We start from the raw sequence: 27,538 nt of genomic DNA, 5'->3' as shown, positions 1-27,538 counted from the left end.
CCGTCTGTGTTGAAGTTCATCTCATAATAAAACCACATTTTATGTTACAATAATACTGCATATCATTTATTATATCATTTTGTGTATCTATATAGCAATTTAAAACGTTTTTTCCGTTGTTACTAGCGTCGATTTGTGAGTTTTTAGACGGCCGGAATGGATCAAGTTGTTTTCAGTAATTTTATATGGGAAAAATGTATTTGACATACGAGTGATTTGAGTTACGAGCTCGATCCAGGAACGAATTATACTCGTATGTCCAGGTATTACTGTAATTATCATTACTTATCTTAATATTATGTTACTTATTTCTGTTGTTTTTTTCCTCCTTCTGAACCTTGACACTTGGGAGCTTTCAAACCTTAAAATCACAGTGTAAAAGCAGACCTTTCATCTACTTATAAATGCAAGAATTCGCTCCCAAAGGAACCGAGTCCTCTTGGTGCAGTGTGAAAGCACCCTTACTGCCTTGTGAAGGGGGGAGGGAACAATATTTCCCCACAGGGCAAGTAGCAGATCTTTGTGTAATTGCTATGCTCATACCCACACTCTGCATGTGTGTGTGTTTGTCTTCCAGTGTCCGCAGCATGGCGGAAGGAGAGGAGGCCATGAGCCAGGAGGACTGGAAGGAGAAGTGCATGGTCCTGGAGGCAATGCTCCTGAAGTTCAGAGTGCAAATCCTCAAGATCCGAGAACTCACTGCTGAGAAGGTTGGCTTCAGTATATGAAAGAGGAGTCGTGTCGTTTATCATTATAGAGGGGCTGGGTCAGGGGTCAGGGGTCGGCAACCTAAGACACTCGTGTCACGGCCGGCTCGCGAGGGCTCTTGGGAGTTCAGTCGGCTAGCTAGCAGCGGTGTTAGCATACCCAAGGCAGTATGGGTTTAATTCAACAGGAGGCCCGGCGATGTGCGCCCCTTGCTGTGAAAGTGAGATCGAGTTTGTGGCGGCATTTTGAGTCGAAACACGAAAAAAAAGCGTTCACAAAGTATGCTAACCAGAGCCGCACCTCCGAGACATTCTGTATTGTTAAAAACCAGGCAGCGGAGGGGGGGTTAAAACATTTCTCACTGCACAGCGAAACATGGAAAACTATTCCCCCACTGGCGAACAAGACCCCGAGATACTTGAACTCCCCCCCCTTGAGGGAAAGACTCTCCACCGACCCGGAGAGGGCAGACCACCTCATTCCGGTCGAGACCCGTGGCCTCGGCTTTGGAGGTGCTGATCCTCGTCCCACTCGCTTCGCACTCGGCTGCAAACCGCCCCAGAACACGCTGGAGGTCCAGACTCGAAGAAGCCAACAGGACAACATCGCCTGCAAAAAAAACCAGAGATGGAATCCTGTGGTCCCCAAACCAGACCCCCTCCGGCCCCCGGCTGCGCCAAGAGATCCTGTCCATGAAGATTATGAACAGGTCCGGTGATAAAGGGCAGCCCTGCCGGAGTCCAGCGTGCACCTGGAACAGGTCTGACTTTGATCATCCAGGGACCGGACAGCCCTCATCAAAGGGGCCCGGACCCCATAATCCCGAAGCACCTCCCACAAGACGGCTTCTCCCAATCCACTAAACACATGTGAGCTGGTTGGGCGAACTCCCACGAACCCAGCCTATCATGATGGTAGAAGCCATAGAAACAGAGACAGGATCAGAAAGAAAGAAAGTTCTTTGAAGATGCGTCAACATATGGTCCTTGTCAGAGTGGAAAAACCTTCTCTTTCATGGTGGGTGAGGCGCAGGCCGTCCTTGCCTCGATCTGAAGCTGCCCTGCAGAGAGCCTGATTATAGCTCAATGCATAAACAGCGTTCTGACCTCAGGGCTTCAACATGCGCTACACGATGGGACTGAACCAGCCCCGTCAATTACAGAGGCAAAGCAAGCTCGGCAGGATCACAAAAATAACTCGCAGATATTGCAGAAGAAAGATTTTGGCGGCACTTTAGAGCCCGAGTGGTACGTGTGAACGTTTCTGCTCCGTGTGTTTTGCCTTCCCCGTTCTTTTTGACAGGATTACTTTGTAGCGTTCCTTCACTCAGGATTATGAAACGCATCTCTAATCCAAGACAAATGTGTTCTGTAGAAAACTGCGCAGCCACGATGTGGTAGACTCACGTCACAGAAAAGTGATGACAGGATTCGTGCTTGCAGGCTGATTCCAGCCTGCAAGCACGAATCCTGTCATCACTTTTCCTGTTGTGGTCCATGGATCAAGATTTTTAATGAGTAATTCAGCCAATAATGGGGATCAGAAATCTTTCCAAGTGGGGCTCTGAACCTGCTTTTGCAATATATGATCTATATAGTCTGAGGACATCATCAAGGCATGTGTTTCATAGCAGGTCGGAATATTTTTATGGGCCTTAGAATGAACCCAGTTTGTTACTTGAACCGTTCATTTCCTTGTGCAACATGAGCACACGGTGTTAACGCCAGAGACCTGCTACTGTGGGCTTCTCCAGCTCATGCACGCTACTGCCCCCCCCCCAGTAATAAAAAGGATCGAGAAGCCAACGGGATGATTCAGTCTAATGATTACCGAAACAGAGCCTGCATGAATCTGAAATCAGAAATCCTGGCTGATCCACTTTTTTGACAGAAATCATGATGCGATTGGAGCTCACGTTCCGGTATGTAACTAAATACGTGCGACACCAAGTCCAACAGAAACAAAGAAAGAAGAATCAACTCGAAGGTCTTAACAGTTGAGAGTTTGAGATCATTTTTCTTTTTAACTCATTAAGTTATAAAACTGAGTGCTCGTCCTCGTGGACAGTAATGTAGTACCCTTCATTATTGACCATTGAATCGAATACAATGACACGCCTGAGGAAACTAGCGGTGGTGATTACCTGACGCTGATATCAGTTGTAGTGGCAGACGGTATTTAATGATATTTAAACCTCAGTCTTTGACAGAATTGTAGAAACTCATACATTTCTAGTTATTTGTGCATTCATGAGTGGAGAATAGAGAAAGCCTACGAGTGTGAATGGAGACGCTGCAGCGATGGAGAAAGGACTACCCAGTATACCCAGTACCATAATACCTGTGTACACACTCCCCACCCCTACACAGGATAGGTGGTACAGAGAAACACTTACTGCATATCAAGCTTTGGATATATCTGCACACACAGTCATATAATAAAATACACACTATAGTTAAATGTATTGATGACTACCTGTTCTGTATATTATATATACGGTATATATATATATATAATACCTCCTGTCTGAGGAAAAGACAGGAGGCGGAGCTAGAAGTGGAGGAGATGAAGATGCTGAGGTTCTCCTCGGGAGTGACCAGGTTGGACAAGATTAGAAATGAGACAATAAGAGGGACAGTGAAGGTTAGACGTTTTGGAGACAAGGTCAGAGAGACCAGACTTTGATGGTTTGGACATGTCCAGAGGAGAGACAGGGACTATATCGGTAGAAGGATGCTGAGGATGGAACTGCCAGGGAACAGGACTAGAGGACGACCCAGGAGAAGAGACATGGACGTAGTGAGGGAGGACATGAGGGTGGCTGGTGTTGGGGACGACAATGCAAAGGACAGGGTGAAGTGGAGAACGCTGGTTTGCTGTGGTGTCCCCTCAGGGGACAAGTCGAGAGTACAGTAGTGGTAGTAGCAATAGTACAGTAGTACATGTACTATGCGGTATAGTAGTGCGAGTGGTTCACACTGAAAGAAAGGAACTATCCTGTGGTCGCGTTGCAGATTGCGTGACTGTCTTTGCCTTCCTGAGAGTTGAACTCGCTCCACAGAACTTTGTCCTTTGCTTTCATTTCATTTAACACGTTCGACAGTTACCGGTCATGAGAGTCGAACTGTGTTTGGTTTTAAGCCCACAGATTAGTTCGAGTCAGTGTCTGCAGAAAGAGCCTTTGTGAGGTGGCCGTCTGGATGCGGCTGGAGTTCAGGGGGAGGTTGGCCACAGAGCGCCAGTTGTGGAATTCTAGGAATGAAGGTTGAGCAGGAGTTTGAATCAGAATGAGGAACTGACTTTCGAGGTGATATACTGTGGCTTTCTTGAGGCAGGGGGCGGGTTATGAGATTGTTTATATGCTTATCAGGTATAAATGTATGCATTAGTATATTTCAGGGAGCAAGTGACAGGCTGTAACTTTTGGAATCATGTTTGCGTGGACACATTTAATCGGATTAATGGCCTGATCTGAATGAAAATTCTTCATGTACACACTCAAATGTGAATAGTCTAACCCGATCAAGCTCAATCCGATCAAGATCTTATTCCGATCAATAGGGGTGGTTTATACCGATCGATAATCCGATCAGGGCGCATGAAAACGCTGATGTGACGTCATCTTTACGCGCTTCTGTTATTCCCGGAAGCTCGTTGAAGCAGAGCGAGCGAAAGACAGAACGGGTCAAAATCTGAGACAAACACGTTGCTGGAGACATTAAAGGAGGAACGTAACAGCACAAACGGGGAGAATAATAACTCTGATGTTTCAAACAGAAAGGGGCGGAGCCATGTTTTGTTTACAACGGAAGTCGCTATGGCTTCTTCTTCTTCTACGACTATTTCTGGAATATTTGGAAAAATTGCGCACGTCAAAATAATTTATTCCGATCGAAAGTGTGATGTGTGAACACGCAAATCCTAATCGGATCAATATTTTTAGGCTCCATGAACACTCTGATCGGATTCATGAAATGTTGTCCATGTAAACCATATGTGTCAAACTCAAGGCCCGGGGGCCAATGTGGCCCCCCACGTCATTTTTTGTGGCCCGCAAGAGCTTTGTGCAGACATTTGTTTTTGTAAAATGCTGAAAAGTAAAAGTGAATCAGAGTTGATGTGTATTTGTAACTGATTTATAATCTGTAAATGGGGTTTAATGTTAAAATTAAACATTTGTTGCTGACTCCATTCTGGATCCGACCCAGATGATATTCAGTGGTGAGATAGAGCCCCCCCCCCACCCCCCCACATGACTGTGTTAAATTCCCTAAATATCGGTCAGTAATCAATGGAGATATTGAAGAACAAATTACAGACAGACGCCGGCGATTACATAACCTTGGTGGATATTTTTACAGCAGTAAGGTATCGATATATTTTTAGAACTATGCAATTGCATGTGTAATATTTATAATTTAATTAAGTATGTAGTAGTAAATAGTTATTTAGCAGCATGTTAAGGAGTAGTTACATTTTATTTACATTACATTACATTTAGTTACATTTACAACGGGCCCTTTGAGGGCAGCCGTAATGCTGATGTGGCCCCCGGAGAACATGAGTTTGACCCCCCCGCTGTAAACGCAGCCAGTGCTTCGTAAACGTTGCTCTCCCATTGGTTGTCCCAGTGGCGCTGTCCTGGGTTTGACACACCCACAACCTTAACGTTCTGTGTAGTATACAGAGACAACACAGAAGAATACCATCATTAGGCATATGTTGGACGGGGTATTACATGGTGTTGTATTCATAATTAGCTCCAGTACACAGCATGTACTTCACAAGCCAGTTGCTATATATGCTCCTGAGGGAGGCGCATGCGGTTTGGTGTTTGTGTCTGAGGGCTCTATTTAAAGGTCGCTGAGGGCGTGTCCAACTCTTTTCTGCTGTTTAAACACAAGTTAAAGCAGCAGAATCAATTGCCCATTCGCTTTAAAGCCAGGTGTGTCTCACCTGCGACAATGCTATTGAACCAGCATCACTGGTCTTCACTGGGGGGGGGGGCAAGTATGAGGTCCTCCAGCTGCTGGACGCTCTGTCTCCACCAACACACAGTCCTGTGTCCCATGAGCAACTCAGCCTCACTGCATAGGAACAAAGTCAATCGTGTTAAACTGGGAAGGAGGAGGAAGAGGAGGGCTGCTTTTCATCCTCCTCTGTGGTACAGGTGTGGCGATGCAGCTCATCAGTCGGCAGATCCGACAGAAACATTCCGGGTTCATCTCGTGAAACAGTTATCAAGTCTGATAGGCGTGGCCGACCTTTCTGTGATTAAAGGTAAATAAATATCAGTTGAGGCAGGAAGAGATGAATCAATAATTACCGATACGTAGCACAGCAGCCATGATCATCCAAACGGAGCCTGCTGACGAAAGCCAGGTTGGCTGCTTATCATCAGACACGGTTCAAACTGAATTAGATCTGTAACGTCGGACCCAAGAACTCTCCACTCACTGACATCTCCGAATTGGCTTCTCCGCTCCCCCGTGGGGGCTGTCAGATCATCCATGCTCATGTTTCTCAGCAATGATTTTCACAGGGAGGCTTTAAAGGGGAGTTAAAAAAAACAACATGCAATCTTGACATGTTCAAAATCTGTCGTGAAATCTAGCTGGTTTCTTTCATGATACCAACTCCCTTTCATTTCTCTCATCTACTGATCAAATAACATTTACTTCAATTGCAAATCCTCTTTGGAGTGAAAGCCGCTTGTGTTCTTAGAATTTGTGAGATAAGAATAATTAGAGACCTGATTATGAGGCATCATGTTGCTATTTGATTTTACTTTCTCATGAGTACAAAACCATCAATGTCTTATGCAAGACGCAGGGGGGACAATCGGCAAAGTACTGCCGTCAAATCTTGTTCTTCGGTTGAGATTCTCTGACTGTAATCACGGCTGCATGGAAGCCTCACTTCCAAAGAGCATTCTGCAGGGGAAACAGACACTCCCTGCAGGGTGTGCCTGCTTTCGGACTGAGCTGGGCCCACCGCTCTCGGTCTATGGTTGTGAACAGAGGCAGAACGAAACTCAGGCTGCAGCTATAGATATCTATAGATTATGAGACAGTGTCTGTCTGCCTGCCCACCTGCTCATGTCTGTCTGTCTGTCTGGATCAGGGGTAGGCAACCTTTTTCATGACGTTTGTCACTTAGTTTGGAATATACTCAAGCCCAAAGTGCCTTTTGACATTCCACTCTGGAACTCAAAAGGTTTGAACCCAAAAATGCTTTTGGGCCGGCAAGGTTCCCTGCAGCCCGACTCACAAAGCACCCGTCCCCTTTGGTCCCTCCTACGGGTGGTGAGCCCAGGGGAAGGAGGCCCCAGGTGGGCTCTTCTTGCTGTGCCTGGCCGGGCCCCATGGGGCGCTCGCCATCGTGCTCCGTCAGACACGCTCTAAACCCGGAAGCAAAAGTACGTCCATAGCGAGCACGCGTGCAGCAGCGCTACCATGGTAACCGTGAGGGACGCTTTTTGTACACAAAAACATTTTTGGCAATTTTCGCTGGAACATTACCACAAAAAATAAACTTCATCCACTCTCCTCTTCTTCTTCAACTCGTGCAGGAGAGAGCGAAAGCAGTGCGCGATCAAGGAGCGAGTGTCTCTCTGGGACACGCACACATCGCGTGTGTGTCCCAGAGAGACACGCAAACGCAGCGCGAGGACGGTAATGTTATCAGGACGGAATAAAAATGCTTTGAATCATCCATCCATCTTCAAACCGCTTATCCAAGGAGGGTCGCCGGGGCAGCAGCCGAAGAGGAGCGGAGGGAGCGTCTCACCCCGTCTCTGAGGGAGCGTCTCACCCCGTCTCTGAGGGAGCGTCTCACCCCGTCTGAGGGAGCGTCTCACCCCGTCTCTGAGGGAGCGTCTCATCCCGTCTCTGAGGGAGCGTCTCACCCCGTCTCTGAGGGAGCGTCTCACCCCGTCTCTGAGGGAGCGTCTCACCCCGTCTGAGGGAGCGTCTCACCCTGTCTCTGAGGGAGCGTCTCACCCCGTCTCTGAGGGAGCGTCTCACCCCTTCTCTGAGGGAGCGTCTCACCCCGTCTGAGGGAGCGTCTCACCCCGTCTCTGAGGGAGCGTCTCACCCCGTCTCTGAGGGAGCGTCTCACCCCGTCTGAGGGAGCGTCTCACCCCGTCTCTGAGGGAGCGTCTCACCCCGTCTCTGAGGGAGCGTCTCACCCCGTCTGAGGGAGCGTCTCACCCCGTCTCTGAGGGAGCGTCTCACCCCGTCTGAGGGAGCGTCTCACCCCGTCTCTGAGGGAGCGTCTCACCCCGTCTCTGAGGGAGCGTCTCATCCCGTCTCTGAGGGAGCGTCTCACCCCGTCTCTGAGGGAGCGTCTCACCCCGTCTCTGAGGGAGCGTCCAGCCCCCCCACGGAGGAAGCTCATTTCAGCCGCTTGTACCAGCGACCTTGTTCTTTGGTCTCGACCCAAAGCTCGTGACCACAGGTGAGGGTAGGAACCAGCTCAGCTCAGCTTCCTGGTCACCATGACGATGAAAAGAGCGCAGACACAGGGACGCACGCACCCACGTGCACGTTCTCCCAGCTTGACGTCAAGCCGGGAGGGATTTCTCCAGACGTGTTTCAGGAGGTGATTACAGACCGACCCAAACTACAAAGGATCGACTGGATGGTTTGTTTTGCTGTTTTTGGGTTGATAAGGACCCAAAAACACCAGAATAGTGTCGAAACATGGGAAAGTGAGTTTTTATAATATGGGCCCTTTAATAAAATCATTTGTAAATGATCTGTTTGTACAGTTCTTTGCAGTATTTAAACATGTTCACTGAAGTACCAGGTGCCTTGATTATTATATTATACGTATTTGTATTTCTCAAACAAATGTTTAGTTCTGAAAAGGTTTTGATCTTTGGTTTCATTCTATAATACTGAAACAATCTATTTAGATTAATGCCTGACTGTTAAATGTGTATAAAGTGTGTGGTGAGGGGTTTTACAGCCTTAAAACATTTATGTACATGTATAATAATTACTACATTGCGGATTTCACTTATTGCGGGTTGTTTTTGGAACGTAACCCCCGCGGAAAATGAGGGACTACTGTATAGTATATTAGTTGATCGTTATGTGTAATAGCGCACGTCTATAAATCAGTGTTGTGTCGGACACACAAAACTCATCGTAGTCGACAGGAAAGCCTCCTTCATGTATTCCCCATCAGCGAATGGTTTTCCATGTTTCGCTATGCAGTGAGAAATGTTAGAACCCCCCCCCCCCCGTTGCCTTGCCTTTAACGGTACAGAACTATATGAGAATAGTTAATGACAATAATAGGCCACTATAAAAAGAGTGAAATGATTAACTGTGCTCTAGATCCAACAACTGGAGAGGCAGGTGGTCGATGCAGAGAAGTCGGCCTTCGCCGCTCAACAGCAGGTGAGGCGCCGACCAAAGGCTCATGGGTGTTCAGGCGCATCCTGTCCTCAGACCATGTGTGGTTTCCAGGTGCAGTGGATGGAGGACAAGCTGAAAGCTCCAGACAGCGATTCTGGAGCCGCAGACGTGCGCTTGTTTCAGCAGTGGCAGCAGCTGCAGGAGTTGGTACAGGAGAAAAAGATCATCGTTGTTCAGCTGGAGCAGCAGCTGGAGGAGCAGGTAAGAAAACCAATTCATCAATCATCAAACCAGCACGTCTCTCTTCTGATTATGGGGGAAGACGTGGCTCACAATGAGACTGGGTAGAGACATCGGGTCTGTCCCCAGTCCGGGCTGAGAAGCAGCTCTCATACTGAGGAAATGTGGACACTGGGGGGGGGGGGGGGGGAGCAAACAACCGCTCCACAAGCAGACAGCTCCAAACAGGAGACACCTCCTCGGGACAAGACTCAGCAGTCCACCTGCACCTGAGAGAAACGGGACACTCCTTTGAGGACAGTAATGTCCAGGTGTTAGCCAGGGAAGACAGATGAGTTGAGAGAGGAGATAAAGACGCCAGAAACCTTCTCTGAACAGAGGAGGACTGAGACGCCACCTGGTGGTGCAGTGACCTCCACCCCGAGAAACCATCCACGCCTGAGTGCGGGCGGGACAATGACCCCCTGATTAGCCCTTTACCTTGGGATGGCGAGGGCCGTCATTACGGCCGCGGCAACAGCACCACCTGCTGGTCAAAGTCAGCCTCTTCGACCGATGCATTATTACCGTAACACCTGGCATAGATAGAGCGTTAACGTTAACGACCTCCAACACGGCGTGTTGTTCTGGTGGGATCGGCCTTTTTTCTGCTGCTCCAACAGGACTATCAGTACCTAAACTCTCTCTAGCTCAGTGAAGGAAGCCTCATGGATGAGACGTGAAACGTCTTCAACCAGACTTAGTCCGGTTGATTCTTCTTTTTTTTTGCTCTTCTTGAATATTTAACTACAATTTCTTACCTGCAGGTTTTCCCCTCCAACCGTGTCTGTTCAGTTTGCCCTAAATCAATTTATGCCTGATTGTGTTCAGCTGGAGAGCAACATGGATTCTGTTCCTGCATCTCTAACCATCCTGCCCTCTCCCACTAGAAACACGTACGACTTCAGGACGCCAAAACAGTCGAGGAGAAGGCAGCTAAGATCAAAGAATGGGTGATGCTAAAGCTGACAGAGGTAAATAAACTGATTTATATATATGTATCAATCTCAGTTCCTCAGAAACCTCTCTGGTCCATGTTGAAGCATATTTGTTCTTCAGTTGGAGGAGGAGAATGCAGACTTAAGAGAGACAAACAAGCGACACGAGGCTCGGATTGGGGAGCTCCAGAGGAAAGTGCTGTGTGAGTCATGTTTGTTTACTCTGGTCGGTCTGTTGGGTTAGTCGTTGGAAGAATAGCTCAAAGGTTCCAACAGATTTCAACGATTGGGTCTAAATTACAACTAAATTCCTCCACCACAGCAGGAAGCCTTCCTGGATCCACACCGTTGATCGCTTCAAAATAAAAGCATCCTCGTCATAATAATAATACTAATATCTAGGAAAGCACTCGGAGACCGCCGACCTCCACCAAGCACCTCAGTCTCCCTATATTGTGATTTACACCACAGACAATGGCCCTACATTTATTTTACCTCTATTTTTAGATTCCTTAATAGCCGTGAAAGCAAACCTTTTAGCAACTGGATTCACATTGATTATTATTATTACTAGTTTAGAAGTTGTTCACAACAAGCACACTTCCAGTCATGGCGGATTCTTCTGGAACTGGATCCAGATCTTTTGAAGATACAACTAATATTTTTGTCCACTACTAATTCCACAGTGTCTTGGTGAAGGCAGCAGAAAGAGAACCTCCTTTCTGAATATAATAAGAGAGAGATTATTGAAATGTTACCCCTGAAACTGCAATGTTACTGAACATGTCAAAGTGATCCAGAATCCAAGATCTCTAGTGGAGCGACATCAAAATGTATTTGCGTGTTCCTGCTAAGATTCCCAACATTTCCTGAAAATGTCATCGCGATCCGTCCATAACCTTTTGAGTTATCTTGCCAACAGACCAACGGCAGCGAAAACATTACCTCCTCTGTGGAGGTAATAATAATAATAATAATAATAATAATAATAATAATAAGGGTGTTCAAACCTGATTGTGTGTTGCAGTACTTGAGCGGAACTGTGCTGATGGACGAGAAGTCCTGTCTCGACCCGGTGCTGCCCAGCGTCTCAGCAGCCTGACATTTGGCTGTTTACAGGTGAGAGGGAGGAACCCCCAGGTGCTTTCTGGACCAGAACCTTCCCAGAAGACCCTGGGCCCCGAGGAAGAGTCCGTGGGTACAAATAAAACTGGTAAGTAAGGAAGTAAGGCTTTATTATTTCAACAAAATGCCTTTTTAGAATGTTTCCATGTTTCTGAAACGCACAGAGTTTATTATTACAAACAGTTTATTATTACAAACCGTTTATTATTAGTTTATTATTACAGTTTATTATTAGTTTATTATTACAGTTTAATATTAGTTTATTATTACAGTTTATTATTCCAAACAGTTTATTATTAGTTTATTATTACAAACAGTTTATTATTAGTTTATTATTACAGTTTATTATTACAAACAGTTTATTATTAGTTTATTATTAGTTTATTATTACAAACAGTTTATTATTACAAACCATTTATTATTACAAGCAGTTTATTATTAGTTTATTATTACAATTTATTATTACAAACAGTTTATTATTACAAACCGTTTATTATTACAAACAGTTTATTATTAGTTTATTATTACAAACAGTTTATTATTAGTTTATTATTACAGTTTATTATTACAAACCATTTATTATTACAAACCGTTTATTATTACAAACAGTTTATTATTACAAACCATTTATTATTACAAACCATTTATTATTACAAACAGTTTATTATTACAAACAGTTTATTACTACAAACCGTTTATTATTAGTTTATTATTACAAACAGTTTATTATTACAAACCTGTTTATTACTACAAACAGTTTATTACTACAAACTGTTTATTATTACAAACGGTTTATTACTACAAACAGCTTATTATTGCAAACATCTTATTATTACAAATGGTTTATTATTACAAATCGTTTATTACTACAAACCATTTATTACTACAAACCGTTTATTATTACAAACAGTTTATTATTACAAACGGTTTATTACTACAAACTGTTTATTATTATAAACGGTTTATTATTACGGTTTATTATTACAAACAGTTTATTATTACAAACGGTTTATTATTACAAACGGTTTATTATTACAAACAGTTTATTATTATAAACCCTTTATTACTACTGACATTAATTAAACCAGCATCTCCAAGTAGCACGCTGGGGCAAAGCTGTACCAAGAAAACCCCAAAACCTTTTTTCCACAGAAGTGCTTAGAGTCCACTCTTAGAGCCCAAATGAGTCTGAACTGATCTGTAAACAATGTAACTTAAAAACAAATCTTTCTCTTGCACTCGCCGATTATGGAGCTGATTATTCGTGTCTGCTTTCAACAGAGAAGGCCGATCGATGCGCAGCGTCTTCTTGGACAGACGGTGACTTCCGGATGCCTGGACAGACGCTGGAGGACGGCAGCGCGCCTGAAAGCCTGGGTGACGATGCACGCGGACGCGGAGTCTCCTCGGTGCTGTCCGGCGCGGCACCAGTGGGGAGAGGAGGAGGAGGAGGACCCTGTGGTAGTGAGCGCTATCCGGCTGCTTCAGATGACTTGCAGCGTGCTGAGCGGCGTGGCCTCGGCCCGCTCGGGTCGGCACATGAGACACTGTTGGCGCGCAAGAAGCAAGGGGAGGAGCTTCCCAGGGCCAAGCTGGAGGGCTGCGCTTCCGATCGGCTGAGCAAACATTTGCAGCCACAGACACTTGACTCCTCATTGCCTCCCAGTGGAGCCACCGCCCCCAGCCCCGTCCTTACGCCAGCTCTCATCCCCAAGCGCCCCACCTCTCCTCAGGACTTCAGGGATAACCCAGCCTTGCCCAAACAGCCCCGCCTCCAGACCCCTGCAGGGTTTGGATTGAGCGCGACTCTGTCCAAGAAGCACCTGAGCCAGCCGCCAACCGGCAGCGAGGACGCTGGTGAGCAAACATGCAACACTCTCGGCGTGCTGCGCCCCCCCCAGCCACAGGAAGCTGCCCTTCAGGAGGAGCAAGAGGCCGGCTTGGAGATGGACAGAGACATGCCTCCTCAAGCCGTCCCCACCTCACGCGCCTCATCGACCTCCCCATCCAGTCAGACTTCAGCAGCTTCAGCGGAATCCTGTGCTGAGATTAGCCAAGAGAGGGAAGACCATGAGCGTTCAGCCCCCCCCACACCCCCCTTACACAGGCTCCCCTCCTGGGTAAGCAAATCCAAAGATTTTACAAAGATCCAGTTTGTTTTTTTTGACTCTTTATTTGTATTTTCCAAGTTTACAAAAATTCAAAGAATATCAACAAGAAACAGGACAACAACAACGAAAGAGAAAATAAAAAATAATAAAAAAAATAAGTAAATAAAAAAATAAAGAGTATATATATATATATATATATATATATATATATATATATATATATATATATATATATATATATACACACACACATGCGTATACACATACCTACAAAGATCCAGTTTTGAGTAGAATTTTCCTGGAATGTTTTTTTCCTTCTTCCATCTGATTCTTAACAGGCCCATGAGCTCAATAAAAGCATTGTTGTCATTTTGACAATTTACTCACAATCTGTAATCAAAACAATGTAAAACTTCAAATACGTAAATAAACTAGAAAAGCCCCCAGAGAGCGCAGACCTCCGCCGAGCAGCTCATTCCGCTCCTAACTGGATCCACACCGTATGTAAATGATGAAGTTATGTTGCTAACAGACAGAGAAACAGCCCCCCCCCCCCAGCCTCGGCGGCGGAGGTAATATCAAAACAGAAATTTTGCAATATAATGCCATATGAAAGTTTCCCTTGGTGGCAAACTGTAGCAATAAAGCACTTTGCTACCCCGTCGCTGTGAACACAATCCCTCAATGAAATAAAACATTAAGCCCAAACTTAATCCGGGCAGAACCCTCGGGTCTCGAACACTGCTCCCTGAGGCACTACGAGCAACCAGTTTAACACCTGGAACAAATGGCTCCCTTTCCCTGGAGCTAACTTAAAGCTTGCTGCCACACAAAGTCACATTCAGAATAATAATGGGGTTACCCCCCCCCCCCCCCCCCACAGGAGAGTCGCATCTATGCTGTGGCTAAATCAGGAATCCGACTGTCTGAGACATCCTGCTCGGATCCTGCTAGCAGAGGTACGACTGAGAATCAACACTGAGCCGCTCAGGCCGACCCACGAGGAGGTTGTTGTTTAGCCGATCTGTGATTTGCGTTCCAGACCCCTCCCTCCAGTCCTCCTATGCTGCCTTTGTCATGTACACGTCCCTCATCTACAGAAATGTGACCGTGCCAGTGTACAGTGTTGAGAGGGGGGTAAGTTCTTCTGAACCCGCGTGATGCGTGTTGTCGTGTTGCGTGTTGTGTGTTTGCGTGTTGCGTGTTGTTGTGTTGCGTGTTGTCGTGTTGCGTGTTGTTGTGTTGCGTGTTGCGTGTTGCGTGTTGTCATGTTGCGTGTTGTCGTGTTGTGTGTTGTCGTGTTGTGTTGCGTGTTGTCGTGTTGCGTGTTGTCGTGTTGCGTGTTGTCATGTTGCGTGTTGTCGTGTTGTCGTGTTGCGTGTTGTCGTGTTGCGTGTTGTCGTGTTGGCGTGTTGCGTGTTGGCGTGTTGGTGTGTTGTCGTGTTGTTGTGTTGTCGTGTCGCGTGTTGTTGTGTTGTCATGTTGCGTGTTGTCGTGTTGCGTGTTGTCGTGTTGCGTGTTGTCATGTTGCGTGTTGTCGTTTGCGTGTTGTCGTGTTGCGTGTTGTCATGTTGCGTGTTGTCGTTTGCGTGTTGTCGTGTTGCGTCTTGTTGTTTGCGTATTGTCGTGTTGCGGGTTGTTGTGTTGCGTGTTGTCGTGTTGCGTGTTGTCATGCTGCGTGTTGCATGTTGTCGTGTTGTCGTGTTGCATGTTGCGTATTGTCGTGTTGCGTGTTGTCATGTTGTCGTGTTGGCGTGTTGTCGTGTTGCAGTTGGCGTGTTGCGTGTTGTCGTGTTGCGTGTTGTCGTGTTGCGTGTTGCGTGTTGCCGTATTGCTTGTTGCGTGTTGTCGTGTTGCGTGTTGTCGTGTTGCGTGTTGCCATGTTGCGTGTTGTCGTGTTGCGTGTTGCCATGTTGCGTGCTGTCGTGTTGCGTGTTGCCATGTTGCGTGTTGTCGTGTTGCGTGTTGCCATGTTGCGTGTTGTCGTGTTGCTTGTTGCGTGTTGTCGTGTTGCGTGTTGCATGTTGCGTGTTGTCGTGTTGTCGTGTTGCGTATTGCGTGTTGTCGTGTTGCGTGTTGTCGTGTTGCTTGTTGCGTGTTGCGTGTTGTCGTGTTGCTTGTTGCGTGTTGCGTGTTGTCGTGTTGCGTGTTGTCGTGTTGGCGTGTTGTCGTGTTGCGTGTTGGCGTGTTGCGTGTTGTCGTGTTGCTTGTTGCGTGTTGCGTGTTGTCGTGTTGCGTGTTGTCGTGTTGGCGTGTTGTCGTGTTGCGTGTTGTGTTGCGTGTTGGCGTGTTGCGTGTTGTCGTGTTGCGTGTTGTCGTGTTGCGTGTTGCGTGTTGCCGTGTTGCTTGTTGCGTGTTGTCGTGTTGCGTGTTGTCGTGTTGCGTGTTGCCATGTTGCGTGTTGTCGTGTTGCGTGTTGCCATGTTGCGTGCTGTCGTGTTGCGTGTTGCCATGTTGCGTGTTGTCGTGTTGCGTGTTGCGTGTTGCCATGTTGCGTGTTGTCGTGTTGCTTGTTGCGTGTTGCGTGTTGCATGTTGCGTGTTGTCGTGTTGCGTATTGCGTGTTGTCGTGTTGCGTGTTGTCGTGTTGCTTGTTGCGTGTTGCGTGTTGTCGTGTTGCTTGTTGCGTGTTGCGTGTTGTCGTGTTGCGTGTTGTCGTGTTGGCGTGTTGTTGTGTTGCGTGTTGGCGTGTTGCGTGTTGTCGTGTTGCTTGTTGCGTGTTGCGTGTTGTCGTGTTGCGTGTTGTCGTGTTGGCGTGTTGTCGTGTTGCGTGTTGTGTTGCGTGTTGGCGTGTTGCGTGTTGTCGTGTTGCGTGTTGCGTGTTGCGTGTCAGAGTGTGCACCACTTCTTTTGTTGACTCGGCAGAAAGCCGCTCTGTTGAGCAGCAGCCCGTTCTTGGACGATTCGTTGAGTTCTGAGGAGTCCTCCAGCTCGGGAGAGGAGGACGCTTCCCTCTGCGGCGTTCATACCCCCTCCCCGTCCCACAAGGACAGCAGCCCAGGCAGCCCGCACGCGCTCAAGAGAGGTAAAGCACACAATCCAGAGAAGCTGTCTCATGTGTGTGTGTGTGTTTGGACCTGTGGGTGGATGCATGTGTGTAACGCTGGCTATGTGGGCCGGCGCTGGAACTCTAATCCCTGCAAGGACTAAAGAAATGGTGTCATCTTTAGCTGGTTCCTTCCAGCTTAACGTTTGGTGAACGTTTACCAAGTGCATTCCTAGTCCTTGATTCCACATAACCGTGTCTGCTTGTCCTGTCCATCGTCCTCCAGCTGTGTCCTTGTCGTCAATGGCGTCAGAGTGCGACTACGCCATCCCTCCCGATGCCTACTCCACCGACACAGAGTGCTCTGAGCTGGAGCAAAGAGTATTACAAAGCCGCTCTGCTGCCGGTGAAAATCTCAAAAGTGTGAGTCGGTGTGAACCTCTGGTCCGGACTCGTTGCTCACTGGACTGGACTGGACATTATTAAGTGTGTTTCAGAACCTTTGTAGGAAAAGCTTTTTGTCTAATGGGCGGATAGTAAAAAAAAAGACAATTTCTGAATTCTCTTTGACTTTTTTTTGCATTGATGTGCTAGCTGTTGTAGCACTAGTACTACTGTAATACACTGCACAATATATACAAATAGCACACGTATATGCAGTACCCTTAGACCTGAACATTGCACACTTGTAATATGTACATTGTACTTATGTACACATGATGCCTCTCTTTAACCCACTTACTGTAGATTGTCAGACAGAGAATAAGAACTGTGCTGTGTTATCTTCATCTTCCTCACGCATTTACCGAGTTCGATGTGTATTCTTCGTACTTCCTGCAACATCTCACCTGATTAACTGAGGTACGTTGTATCGTCTAGGAACCGATGGAGAAATCGGGCTACCTGTTAAAAATGGTCAAGACGTGGACGAAAACTTGGAAGAGACGTTGGTTTGTCCTCAGAGATGGAGAGCTGCTCTACTATAAGTCGCCCGTGGGTTTTATGTTGCGTGTTTTTAGAATGTTTGCATGTTTCATCTGAACACAGTTTATCATCGACTACTACTCTACTAGTCTCTTCTGAAATAAGTATTAACTACCGCCATTTCCATCGTTTTAACAAAGTCCACCTCCGTCTGTCCTTCTCGGTTCCTGTCCTGAATACCAAACTTGCCCATCAGTTCTTCATCTCCTCTTTTTCCCTCACCAACACGCCCATTGAGGTCTGCTCCAATCACGACTCTCTCCCTGCTCGGGAGTCTCTGAACCACTTCAACTAGAACTTCTCCTTCTCCCACATAAGAATATTCAACATGACTCCCTCAATCTCCAGCTTCAAACTCATCAGCCTGTCAGACGCTCGGTTCTCCTCTAGAACATTCTGCACCAACTCCTCCTTCCTCTTCCTCCTCCTCCATCCCTCTTTCCTCTCCTCCGTTATAAACAACTTGAATCCTGCTCCTCAGCTTCTAGCCTTGCTTCCTTTCCTCCTGGTCTCCTGGACACACATCCACCTTCCTCCTCCTCCTCATCATCACCAGCTCTCTAGCCTTTTCCCGTCATCGTCCCAACAAGTCCCTTCTCTCAGCCCTAAACTCTTCCATTCCCTCTTCTCTCGCTGCTGATGCACTCGTCTTCCTCCTCTTCCTCCGCTGACGGTGGTCGTTGTTAACCCGGGCCTCGATCGAGCCGGTATGACTTCCTCATTTAAGCCTGATTGCATATTTAATTCTGGCTACGTTTTACGCCGGATGCCATTCCCGCCGTAACTCTGTGGGCCCGGCTCAAGGCATCGATTGTGCTACGCTAGCTCCTGCTAGCCGTGCTGCCCGTGAGGCTGCATTGAATACACTTCTAAATATTTGTAACCATGTGGCCAGACCGGTCAGGGTGTCTTTGTGTGACCCTTCTTCTGCAGAGTGACGTAATCAGGAAGCCTCAGGGTCAGATCGAGGTCGCCGCCACCAGCAGCATATCCCGGGGAGAGGGGAGGCAGGTTCTGCAGGTAAACCAACCCTGACTTTGAGGGTTCTTTTGCTGCACATTGCTGAATGCAGGACGCTGGTCGTGTGTCTGCCGCTCTGCGCAGGTCGTGACCGGGAGGCGTGGCTACTACCTGAAGGCCGACTCCCCCAACCTGCTGGAGGAGTGGCTCCGGGTGCTGCAGAGCGTGCTCAGGGTGAAAGCTGCCAGTCCTCTTTTCACCCAGCCAGATAGTCGCCCTGGCATGAAGGGGCTGCTCATCAAGGTGTGACCTTGACCTTTGCTTTACAGAAGGTCAACGGTGGCATTGGACATGGCCGAGTTCTCCTGTCAGGTTGTCACCCGTGGTTGTACTTGTATTTGTGGCAGGTGAAGCACGGGTACTCTAAGCGGGTTTGGTGTGCTCTGATTGGAAAAACCTTGTACTACTTCCGCAGCCAGGAGGACAAGGTCAGAGTCCTGATGGGATTTATTTCAACTTTATTTTTCAGGGATGAAACATGTTGAAATAGTAATAAGATAATTTACCTGGTAACACATGCTGCATGTTAAACTGCTGACTGTCTGTCTGTCTGTCTGCTTGTCTGACTGACTGTCTGTCTGTCTGACTGACTGACTGTGTGTTGAGTTTTCTGACTGACTTCCTGACCCTCTGTGGGACTCTCTGTCTCTGTCTCCTTTTGTCTGATCGTCTGCTTGTGTGATGATCAATCGCTCCATTTGTGTCCATCTGTCTGTCTGACTGAATCAGACGTGGAGCATTTCTAGCAAACTACACCTACTACCCCCCCCCCCCAACAGGTTTGCTGTGATAATTACTTACATTTGGCGCAATAAGATTTTTATTCCAGCAGATTTGGATCAAACTTGCCAAGTTATATGAATACGTAATGTCATTCTAGGAATTGGGGTGGTTTTATTTTATGAGCTTTATTTACTGCCCTTCTGAATGTACCTGTAAACCGTAACCTGCTGCCCAAACGCAGCGTTAAACATTACATTTGGGAGAGTCTCCCGACATCACGTCAGCTGCTATAAATCCGTCCCTGGACTGAATATAGTCGTGCAGCTGTGTGTCGTTCAGCGGGCCTTTGCTTTGTGTTTCCCAGTTTCCCCTGGGCCAGATTAAGATGTGGGAGGCACAGGTGGAGGAGATCGACAGGTCGCGATGTTCGGATGAATACCTGAAGGCATGTGGGTGGGGCTTGCATCCGGCACCTTTCACCATCGCCATCCACCCACCGGAGCAAGGACCAGCTTACCTGCTCATCGAGTCCCGCCTCGAAAAGGTCAATGCTGCTCTGAAAGTTCATGTCTTCCATTTGTGTAGTTTTCTGCTTCTCATTCTCAGATTCATGATCAGCACAACGATGACATGAACATACGGGCCTTCATAAACGCTTCTGTTCAGCAATCCATCCACCTCACAGCGGTGGAATACGGGCCGGGTGCTGACCGGCTATCCGAAGGGTCTCGGTTTATCCTAAAGGCAGGCCATGGTGGAGGCCTGCTTCCTGTGAAGAAGGCAGGGCTAAACATCAGGAACCCAGGCAGCATCTGGGGTTGAGGATTGTGGCTGAGGAGTGCGGCCATCATGGCTGCGCTAAGTTGCTTTATTTATTCACGCCACGTTGAGCAATGCCGTTAAAGCGCTGTACCGTGTGCATCGATAAAGTCTCTCTGGCGTTCGTTGAGCCTCTGGCGTCACCCGTATTCCCGCGTGTCCCCCCACAGGACTCGTGGCTCTACCATTTGTCCGTGGCCGCCGGCACCACAGCAGATACGATTGGCACTGACTTTGAACAGCTGGTGGGGAAGCTCCTCCAGATGGAAGGAGATCCAGGTGAGTTCTTGATTTCCTGAGGTTTCCATGTCAACGGTTGTTTTCATTCATACCGAACTGTTATGGAAATTAGGATTTTTCCACATGGATCATCAAGAGGCTGCAGTAACCATGCCAAGTCTGTAGGTGGCAGTATAACTTTTCCAGATTAAGTGCAGAATAATACCGCGTTGTTCTCGCCGTGCTGAAAGCCGAGCGACATGCATGACGTGCGTCATTCCCGTTGATGTGGCGACTCTAATGGTGACCTTTTGGAAAGATTCTCATTTTAAGGTCACGAAACACACTTGTGTAAAAGAACCTCCAAGCTGTACAGCAGAATATACTGTAGTAATACTCCTGCAGATGTAGCTCAATGTCTAATCTAGACTGTAGTTCTACTAGCGTACATGTCCCTGTGTACTACAGTGCAGTACTGCATAACGTGATGTCCCCACTATTCCCCTCTGTAGCTGTAGTTCTTTGGTCATTGTGCTTGTTTCTGCCAGCCGTCCGTGCTTGTTCTTGCTGCAGCACACACGCGTGCTCGATGTGAGCGTGTGATTGTGTTTCGTTTCAGACTGTCAGAGCTGGAAACATCCCTTGTTGTGTTTCACTAAGGAAGCTCTGTTGCTGCCTCTCACTTCTCTTCCCTCGCAAGCTCTGCAGACTGAAGCTGTGAAACTCTTTAAGGTACAAGCACACCGTGTGTGTGTGTGTGTGTGTGTGTGTTTTAACTCTCATATCCCACAGGATAAGGTTTTCAGATGTGTGTTGCATATGTCTGAATGTTATTTAGAAGGATTACATTAATCAGAATTAACTGGAAAACAGAGTTAATTTTATTTTAGATTATGTCTCAATGACACAAACGCATCGTAGCTGCTCGATTGTATCTGCTTTATGTAGCGCTAATTATCTCCTGTTTCCACAGACTGGTCAGCTTTTCATCAACGTGGCCATCGACGCGCCGGCCATTGATTACCACGTCTCGCTGGCGCAGAGCGCCTTCCAGGTGTGTCTGTCCCACCCGGAGCTTCAGAACGAGTTCTTCTGCCAGCTCATTAAGCAGACCCGCAGGCGGCAGCAGCATGGCCACAAAGGACTCCTGCAGGTGTGCATTCTCACCACATGGTGGCAGCGGTGCCCTACATTCAAAGTCGTCAGGATGTCAGAAAAGATGCTTGGAACATTAATCCAATCAGATTACAAGCGTCTAAAACATTTAGGCAGAAAGCAGGTCTTAATGCTCAATTTAAAAAAAAAAGTTTTTTAAAAAAAATTGTGAGTTCTTTGCCATTTCCAATTAAATGCCACTTGTATGTGTTCTCCTGTGCGAACGCCAGACGACCCAAAAGTGTCCCACATATGCAGACGAGGACACAGCGACGTCACACGCAGAAGTAAATATGGATGTGGCAATTTTAAAACTGTTGTCCAACCGGAGACAGCACATTTATGAATGAATATTTTTAAGAAGAAGATTAAAAAGGAAGAGATCCCGGTTTTTAGCCATGGCGTTTCGTAGGGAAGTAGCACCGACGTGGACGCAGAGTCGACAATAGAATGTATCGATGACGTGCAGGTCGGATAAATGCGACCTGGTCGTTTAGACCAGGGGTGGGCAAACCTTTTGACTCGCGGGCCACAATAGGTTCTAAAATTTGACAGAGGGGCCGGACCAAGAACAGATGGATGGAGTATTTGTGTGAGCTAATATAAATGACACATGAAAGCTATTGCATTAAAGGATTTGGCCTTTTACAGGTAGCATTACAGAGAAAAGGTCAAATGAATGAGGTTTAATTATAATGCAATTTTATTTAATGATATAATTTGGACAAGTTTGGCGGGCCGGATTGAAAAGACCAACGGGCCGCATATGGCCCCCGGGCCTGGGTTTGCCCAGGTTTAGACTGAAGTCGCATGGCAAAAGAGTCGATGAAATACGCCCATGTAATCAATAGAATGCGGCATTTCAATGATTGTCATGTTTATGTATGTAATGCAGCCTGATAGGCAGCGAGCGTAGCACGGTTAGCAGGAATGGCATCCAGTGTCAAACCAGAGGAACGGAGGAGAAGAGTTCTGGTGCCCATTTTCAAGAAGAAGGGAGACAAACAGAGTTGTATGAATCTATAGGGGGATAAAGCTGATGAGTCATACGATGTTTGAGGCTAGACTAAGGACAGAAGTAAGTATTTGTGAGCAGCAGTATGGATTTATGCCAAGGAAGAGTACCACAGACACAATGTTAGCATTGAGGCTAGCAATGGAGAAGTACAGGGAAGGTCAGAAGGAGCTGCATTGTGTCTTTGTAGATCTAGAGAAAGCTTAGGACAGGGTGCTCAGAGAGGTACTGTGGTACTGCATGAGGAACTGTGGTACTGCATGAGGTACTGTGGTACTGCATAAGGTACTGTGGTACTGCATGAGGTACTGTGGTACTGCATGAGGAAGTCTGGAGTGGCAGAGAAGTATGTCAGAGTAGTTCAGGACATGTAGGACAGCAGTGAGTGTGCAGTAGGAGCAACAGGGGAGTTTAGTGTAGAGGTGGGATGCACCAGGGATCAGCTCTGAGCCCCTTTTTGTTGCCATGGTGATGGACAGACTCACAGATGAGGTGAGACGGGAAGCTCCTCTGAATATGATGTTTGCAGATGACATTGTGATCTGCAGGTAGAGGAGAATCTAGAGAAGTGGAGGTCTGCTCTAGAAAAGAGAGGGATGAAGGTGAGCAGGAGTAAAACAGAGTACATGTGTGTACATGAGAAGGTCCCAGGGGGGACAGTGAAGCTACAAGGAATAGACGTAAAGAAGGGAGAGGACTTCAGGTACCTCGGGTCAACAGACCAGAGTGATGGAGAGAATGTGGAAAGGAGGTGAAGAATCGTGTGCAGGCAGGCTGGAACGGGGGGAGGAAAGTATCAGGTGTGCTCTGTGATAGGACGAAGGGACAGGTCTACAAGACAGTGGTGAGGACAGCATGATGGACGGCTCAGAGACAGTGGTGAGGACAGCCATGATGGACGGCTTAGAGACAGTGGTGAGGACAGCATGATGGACGGCTTAGAGACAGTGGTGAGGACAGCATGATGGACGGCTTAGACAGTGGTGAGGACAGCCATGATGGACGGCTGAGAGACAGTGGTGAGGACAGCCATGATGGACGGCTTAGAGACAGTGGTGAGGACAGCATGATGGACGGCTTAGAGACAGTGGTGAGGACAGCATGATGGACGGCTTAGAGACAGTGGTGAGGACAGCATGATGGACGGCTTAGAGACAGTGGTGAGGACAGCCATGATGGACGGCTTAGAGACAGTGGCTCTGAGGAAAAGACAGGAGGCGGAGCTAGAAGTGGAGGGGATGAAGATGCTGAGGTTCTCCTTGGGAGTGTCCAGGTTGGACAGGATTAGAAATGAGACAATAAGAGGGACAGTGAAGGTTAGACATTTTGGAGACAAGGTCAGAGAGACCAGACTTTGATGGTTTGGACATGTCCAGAGGAGAGACAGGGACTATATCGGTAGAAGGATGCTGAGGATGGAGCTGCCAGGGAACAGGACTAGAGGACGACCCAGGAGAAGAGACATGGACGTAGTGAGGGAGGACATGAGAGTGGCTGGTGTTGGGGAGGACGATGCAAAGGACAGGTCTAGAGGACGACCCAGGAGAAGATACATGGACGTAGTGAGGGAGGACATGAGAGTGGCTGGTGTTGGGGAGGACGATGCAAAGGACAGGACTAGAGGACGACCCAGGAGAAGAGACATGGACGTAGTGAGGGAGGACATGAGAGTGGCTGGTGTTGGGGAGGACGATGCAAAGGACAGGTCTAGAGGACGACCCAGGAGAAGAGACATGGACGTAGTGAGGGAGGACATGAGAGTGGCTGGTGTTGGGGAGGACGATGCAAAGGACAGGACTAGAGGACGACCCAGGAGAAGAGACATGGACGTAGTGAGGGAGGACATGAGAGTGGCTGGTGTTGGGGAGGACGATGCGAAGGACAGGGTGAAGTGGAGAACGCTGGTTTGCTGTGGCGACCCCTCAGGGGACAAGCCGAAAGTACAGTAGTAGTACAGTAGTAGTAGTACAGTAGTAGTACAGTAGTAGTAGTAGTAGTAGTAGTAGTACAGTAGTAGTACAGTAGTAGTAGTAGTAGTAGTAGTACAGTAGTAGTACAGTAGTAGTAGTACAGTAGTAGTACAGTAGTAGCAGTAGTAGTAGTACAGTAGTAGTACTAGTACAGTAGTAGTAGTAGTAGTAGTAGTAGTACAGTAGTAGTAGTAGTAGTACAGTAGTAGTAGTAGTACAGTAGTAGTAGTACAGTAGTAGTAGTAGTAGTAGTACAGTAGTAGTAGTAGTAGTAGTACAGTAGTAGTAGTACAGTAGTAGTACAGTAGTAGTACAGTAGTAGCAGTAGTAGTAGTACAGTAGTAGTACTAGTACAGTAGTAGTAGTAGTAGTAGTACAGTAGTAGTAGTAGTACAGTAGTAGTACAGTAGTAGTAGTAGTAGTAGTGCAGTAGTAGTAGTAGTAGTAGTACAGTAGTAGTAGTACAGTAGTAGTAGTAGTAGTAGTAGTACAGTAGTAGTACAGTAGTAGCAGTAGTAGTAGTACAGTAGTAGTAGTAGTAGTAGTACAGTAGTAGTAGTAGTAGTAGTAGTAGTACAGTAGTAGTAGTACAGTAGTAGTACAGTAGTAGTACAGTAGTAGTAGTAGTAGTAGTACAGTAGTAGTAGTAGTAGTAGTACAGTAGTAGTAGTAGTAGTAGTACAGTAGTAGTAGTAGTAGTAGTAGTAGTACAGTAGTAGTAGTACAGTAGTAGTAGTACAGTAGTAGTACAGTAGTAGTAGTAGTAGTACAGTAGTAGTACAGTAGTAGTAGTACAGTAGTAGTAGTAGTAGTACAGTAGTAGTAGTAGTACAGTAGTAGTAGTAGTAGTAGTAGTACAGTAGTAGTAGTAGTAGTAGTAGTACAGTAGTAGTAGTAGTAGTAGTAGTACAGTAGTAGTAGTACAGTAGTAGTACAGTAGTAGTAGTAGTAGTAGTACAGTAGTAGTAGTAGTACAGTAGTAGTAGTAGTAGTAGTACAGTAGTAGTACAGTAGTAGTAGTACAGTAGTAGTAGTAGTAGTAGTAGTAGTAATCATGTTTATGTACATGTACGTTACCTTGAGCTCTGTGTTTTGGTTCTTCAGGGCTGGCAGCTGCTGTCCTTGTCTGTTGGACTGTTTCTGCCTCAGCATCCTTTCCTCTGGCTGCTCCAGGTCCACCTCAACAGACACGCAGACTCCAGGTGGGAAACCAGGCAGAAAGGACACCGCTGGAAACATCAGGGACATGAACAACGAGATAAGATTAATATTTGAGTGTTTATTAACAAAACGATGTCGAAGCTGAACAATTGAAACACACGTTGGGTCAGAACCAGGCGAAGGGTCCGGGGATCTCCCCCCTTTACACAAAAACTGCAGGACTTGAGGCGTCCAGGTAGAGGAGGAGACGATAACTCGATTTAGCATTATTAAACGTTTCACGTTGTTATCGCTGTTGTGCTTTTTCACAACCTTATTTTCGTAACCAATTAACCCTAATTATGTCTTATTGCTTATCTATCAAAATTACAAAACAATAATGCTGCTTCATGCAAAATTCATCTTTAAATATTTATCGCATCTAAGGAGGATCAATAAAGAGTCTTATTGGCATTATTATATATTACTATCATAATGCCAGTACTGCGAGTAATTATACGCTAATATCTTGGTTCTCAAGCCTCCTGCTATGTTACACTAGAAATGACTCGTCACTCCTTTCACTGATTTATCAAATGAGTTCAGTTCATCTGCTGATTTATTGATTGATTGAAATGATCATGAATCGACTGTTCATTCATTTTGGTTGCTCGTGCTAAGCTACCTTCTGTTCTCTGCTTCATTCAAATGATGTGAAAACTATACAATCACATATATATACAGTCGTCCCTCGATATATTGCGGTTCATTTTCCGCGACTTCGCTGCTTTGCGGAGTTTTTTAGTGCAATTTCAGATTTTGTTTTTGTACTTGAACGCACCTTGAAACGCCGCAAGACGAAGGGGCGCGGTCGGAGGAACTGTGAAATACGCGCGAGTTGCTATTAATAACTTCTCATGTGTTCAACCTCGTAGGTTGATCATTAAAATTAAATTCGTTATTTCTAAAAGCTATCATGTTTATTTGTTAAGCGTTTGTTTTATAGCGCTCTTATTCTCTGTGTAAAAAGAGGCTTTTATTTTGTAGGAGCATAAACGTCACGTCCCTTTTGGGTTTTGTTTCTTCCTGTTGCTACATGTAGCCGCTGCCGTTCCGCTGTGCTAAGCTATCCAATAAAGCAGCATGAGAGGCTAAAGACAGCACGAGTAGAATATTTGTTCTTCTGCACTCCAAGCCGCTCTTTCCTCGACCTGCACGCCTTAACATTATTAACAGGAAAACGTTTACTGTACGTACTATATATTTATATTTCTCAAACAAATGTTTAGTTCTGAAAAGGTTTTGATCTTTGGTTTCATTCTATAATACTGAAACAATCTATTTAGATTAATGCCTGACTGTTAAACGCGGAAAATGAGGGACTACTGTATATATATGTATGTATTTATTTATTTTTCCACTGTAATAATACACACAGTATGTGCTCCTCTACATCATGTTCTCCCCGTTGTTCTTAGGACTGAGGTGGGTAAATACGCCATCTATTGCCAGCGCTCTATGGAAAGGAGCCAGCAGAAGGGTGGGAGGCAGGCCAGGCCGTCCCGCATGGAGATCCTGTCCATCCTGCTGAGGAACCCCTACCATCACTCGCTACCCTTCAGCGTGCCCGTTCACTTCCTCAACAGCACCTACCAGGTCCGAACCGCAGAGCGGCGGAGCGGCCCCAGCTAGCTCGGGCTAATGTTTGGAGTGTTGCTGCTGAGTCACGGGACAACGATCCTGCTCATGTGTTCCATCCCAACAGCTGTCCAGGTTTCTCCTGGGGGGGGGGGCGTTCACTTTTTTTTAACCTCCCTGCCCCCACCCCTCTCTGTACACAGGCAGGAAGTGATGACATCATGGCCCTTATGCCTGTCACCTGCTACAGTCTCTTATATGATATTTATGACAATGTTTACTGATTAAAACTGATGTTTGTGTGTGAAGTACAACCCTGAGACAATCGGGGCAAGGAAACCCA

At 46.6% G+C, this 27,538-nt stretch overlaps 1 protein-coding gene across 1 annotated transcript in view; it reads left to right on the top strand.

The window, feature by feature from the left end:
- The first annotated feature begins 587 nt into the window (after positions 1-587).
- plekhh2 (pleckstrin homology domain containing, family H (with MyTH4 domain) member 2) overlaps positions 588-27,538 on the top strand; it is a 34,017-nt gene continuing 7,066 nt past the window's right edge. Inside the window, exons 1-21 of the mRNA XM_068741239.1 lie at positions 588-710; positions 9,054-9,116; positions 9,186-9,335; positions 10,244-10,327; positions 10,413-10,494; positions 11,319-11,504; positions 12,698-13,536; positions 14,411-14,486; positions 14,570-14,664; positions 16,392-16,551; positions 16,799-16,935; positions 17,392-17,505; positions 18,430-18,516; positions 18,601-18,759; positions 18,864-18,944; positions 19,604-19,783; positions 20,229-20,337; positions 20,897-21,009; positions 21,251-21,430; positions 25,522-25,619; positions 27,036-27,213. Coding sequence (XP_068597340.1) covers positions 588-710; positions 9,054-9,116; positions 9,186-9,335; positions 10,244-10,327; positions 10,413-10,494; positions 11,319-11,504; positions 12,698-13,536; positions 14,411-14,486; positions 14,570-14,664; positions 16,392-16,551; positions 16,799-16,935; positions 17,392-17,505; positions 18,430-18,516; positions 18,601-18,759; positions 18,864-18,944; positions 19,604-19,783; positions 20,229-20,337; positions 20,897-21,009; positions 21,251-21,430; positions 25,522-25,619; positions 27,036-27,213 — 3,294 coding nt within the window. The remainder of the gene's footprint in view (positions 711-9,053; positions 9,117-9,185; positions 9,336-10,243; positions 10,328-10,412; positions 10,495-11,318; positions 11,505-12,697; positions 13,537-14,410; positions 14,487-14,569; positions 14,665-16,391; positions 16,552-16,798; positions 16,936-17,391; positions 17,506-18,429; positions 18,517-18,600; positions 18,760-18,863; positions 18,945-19,603; positions 19,784-20,228; positions 20,338-20,896; positions 21,010-21,250; positions 21,431-25,521; positions 25,620-27,035; positions 27,214-27,538) is intronic.

Source organism: Brachionichthys hirsutus, chromosome 7 (genome assembly GCF_040956055.1).
Source record: "Brachionichthys hirsutus isolate HB-005 chromosome 7, CSIRO-AGI_Bhir_v1, whole genome shotgun sequence".
Taxonomy (NCBI): Eukaryota; Metazoa; Chordata; class Actinopteri; order Lophiiformes; family Brachionichthyidae; genus Brachionichthys; species Brachionichthys hirsutus.
This window is presented reverse-complemented; position numbering and strand designations above follow the sequence as displayed.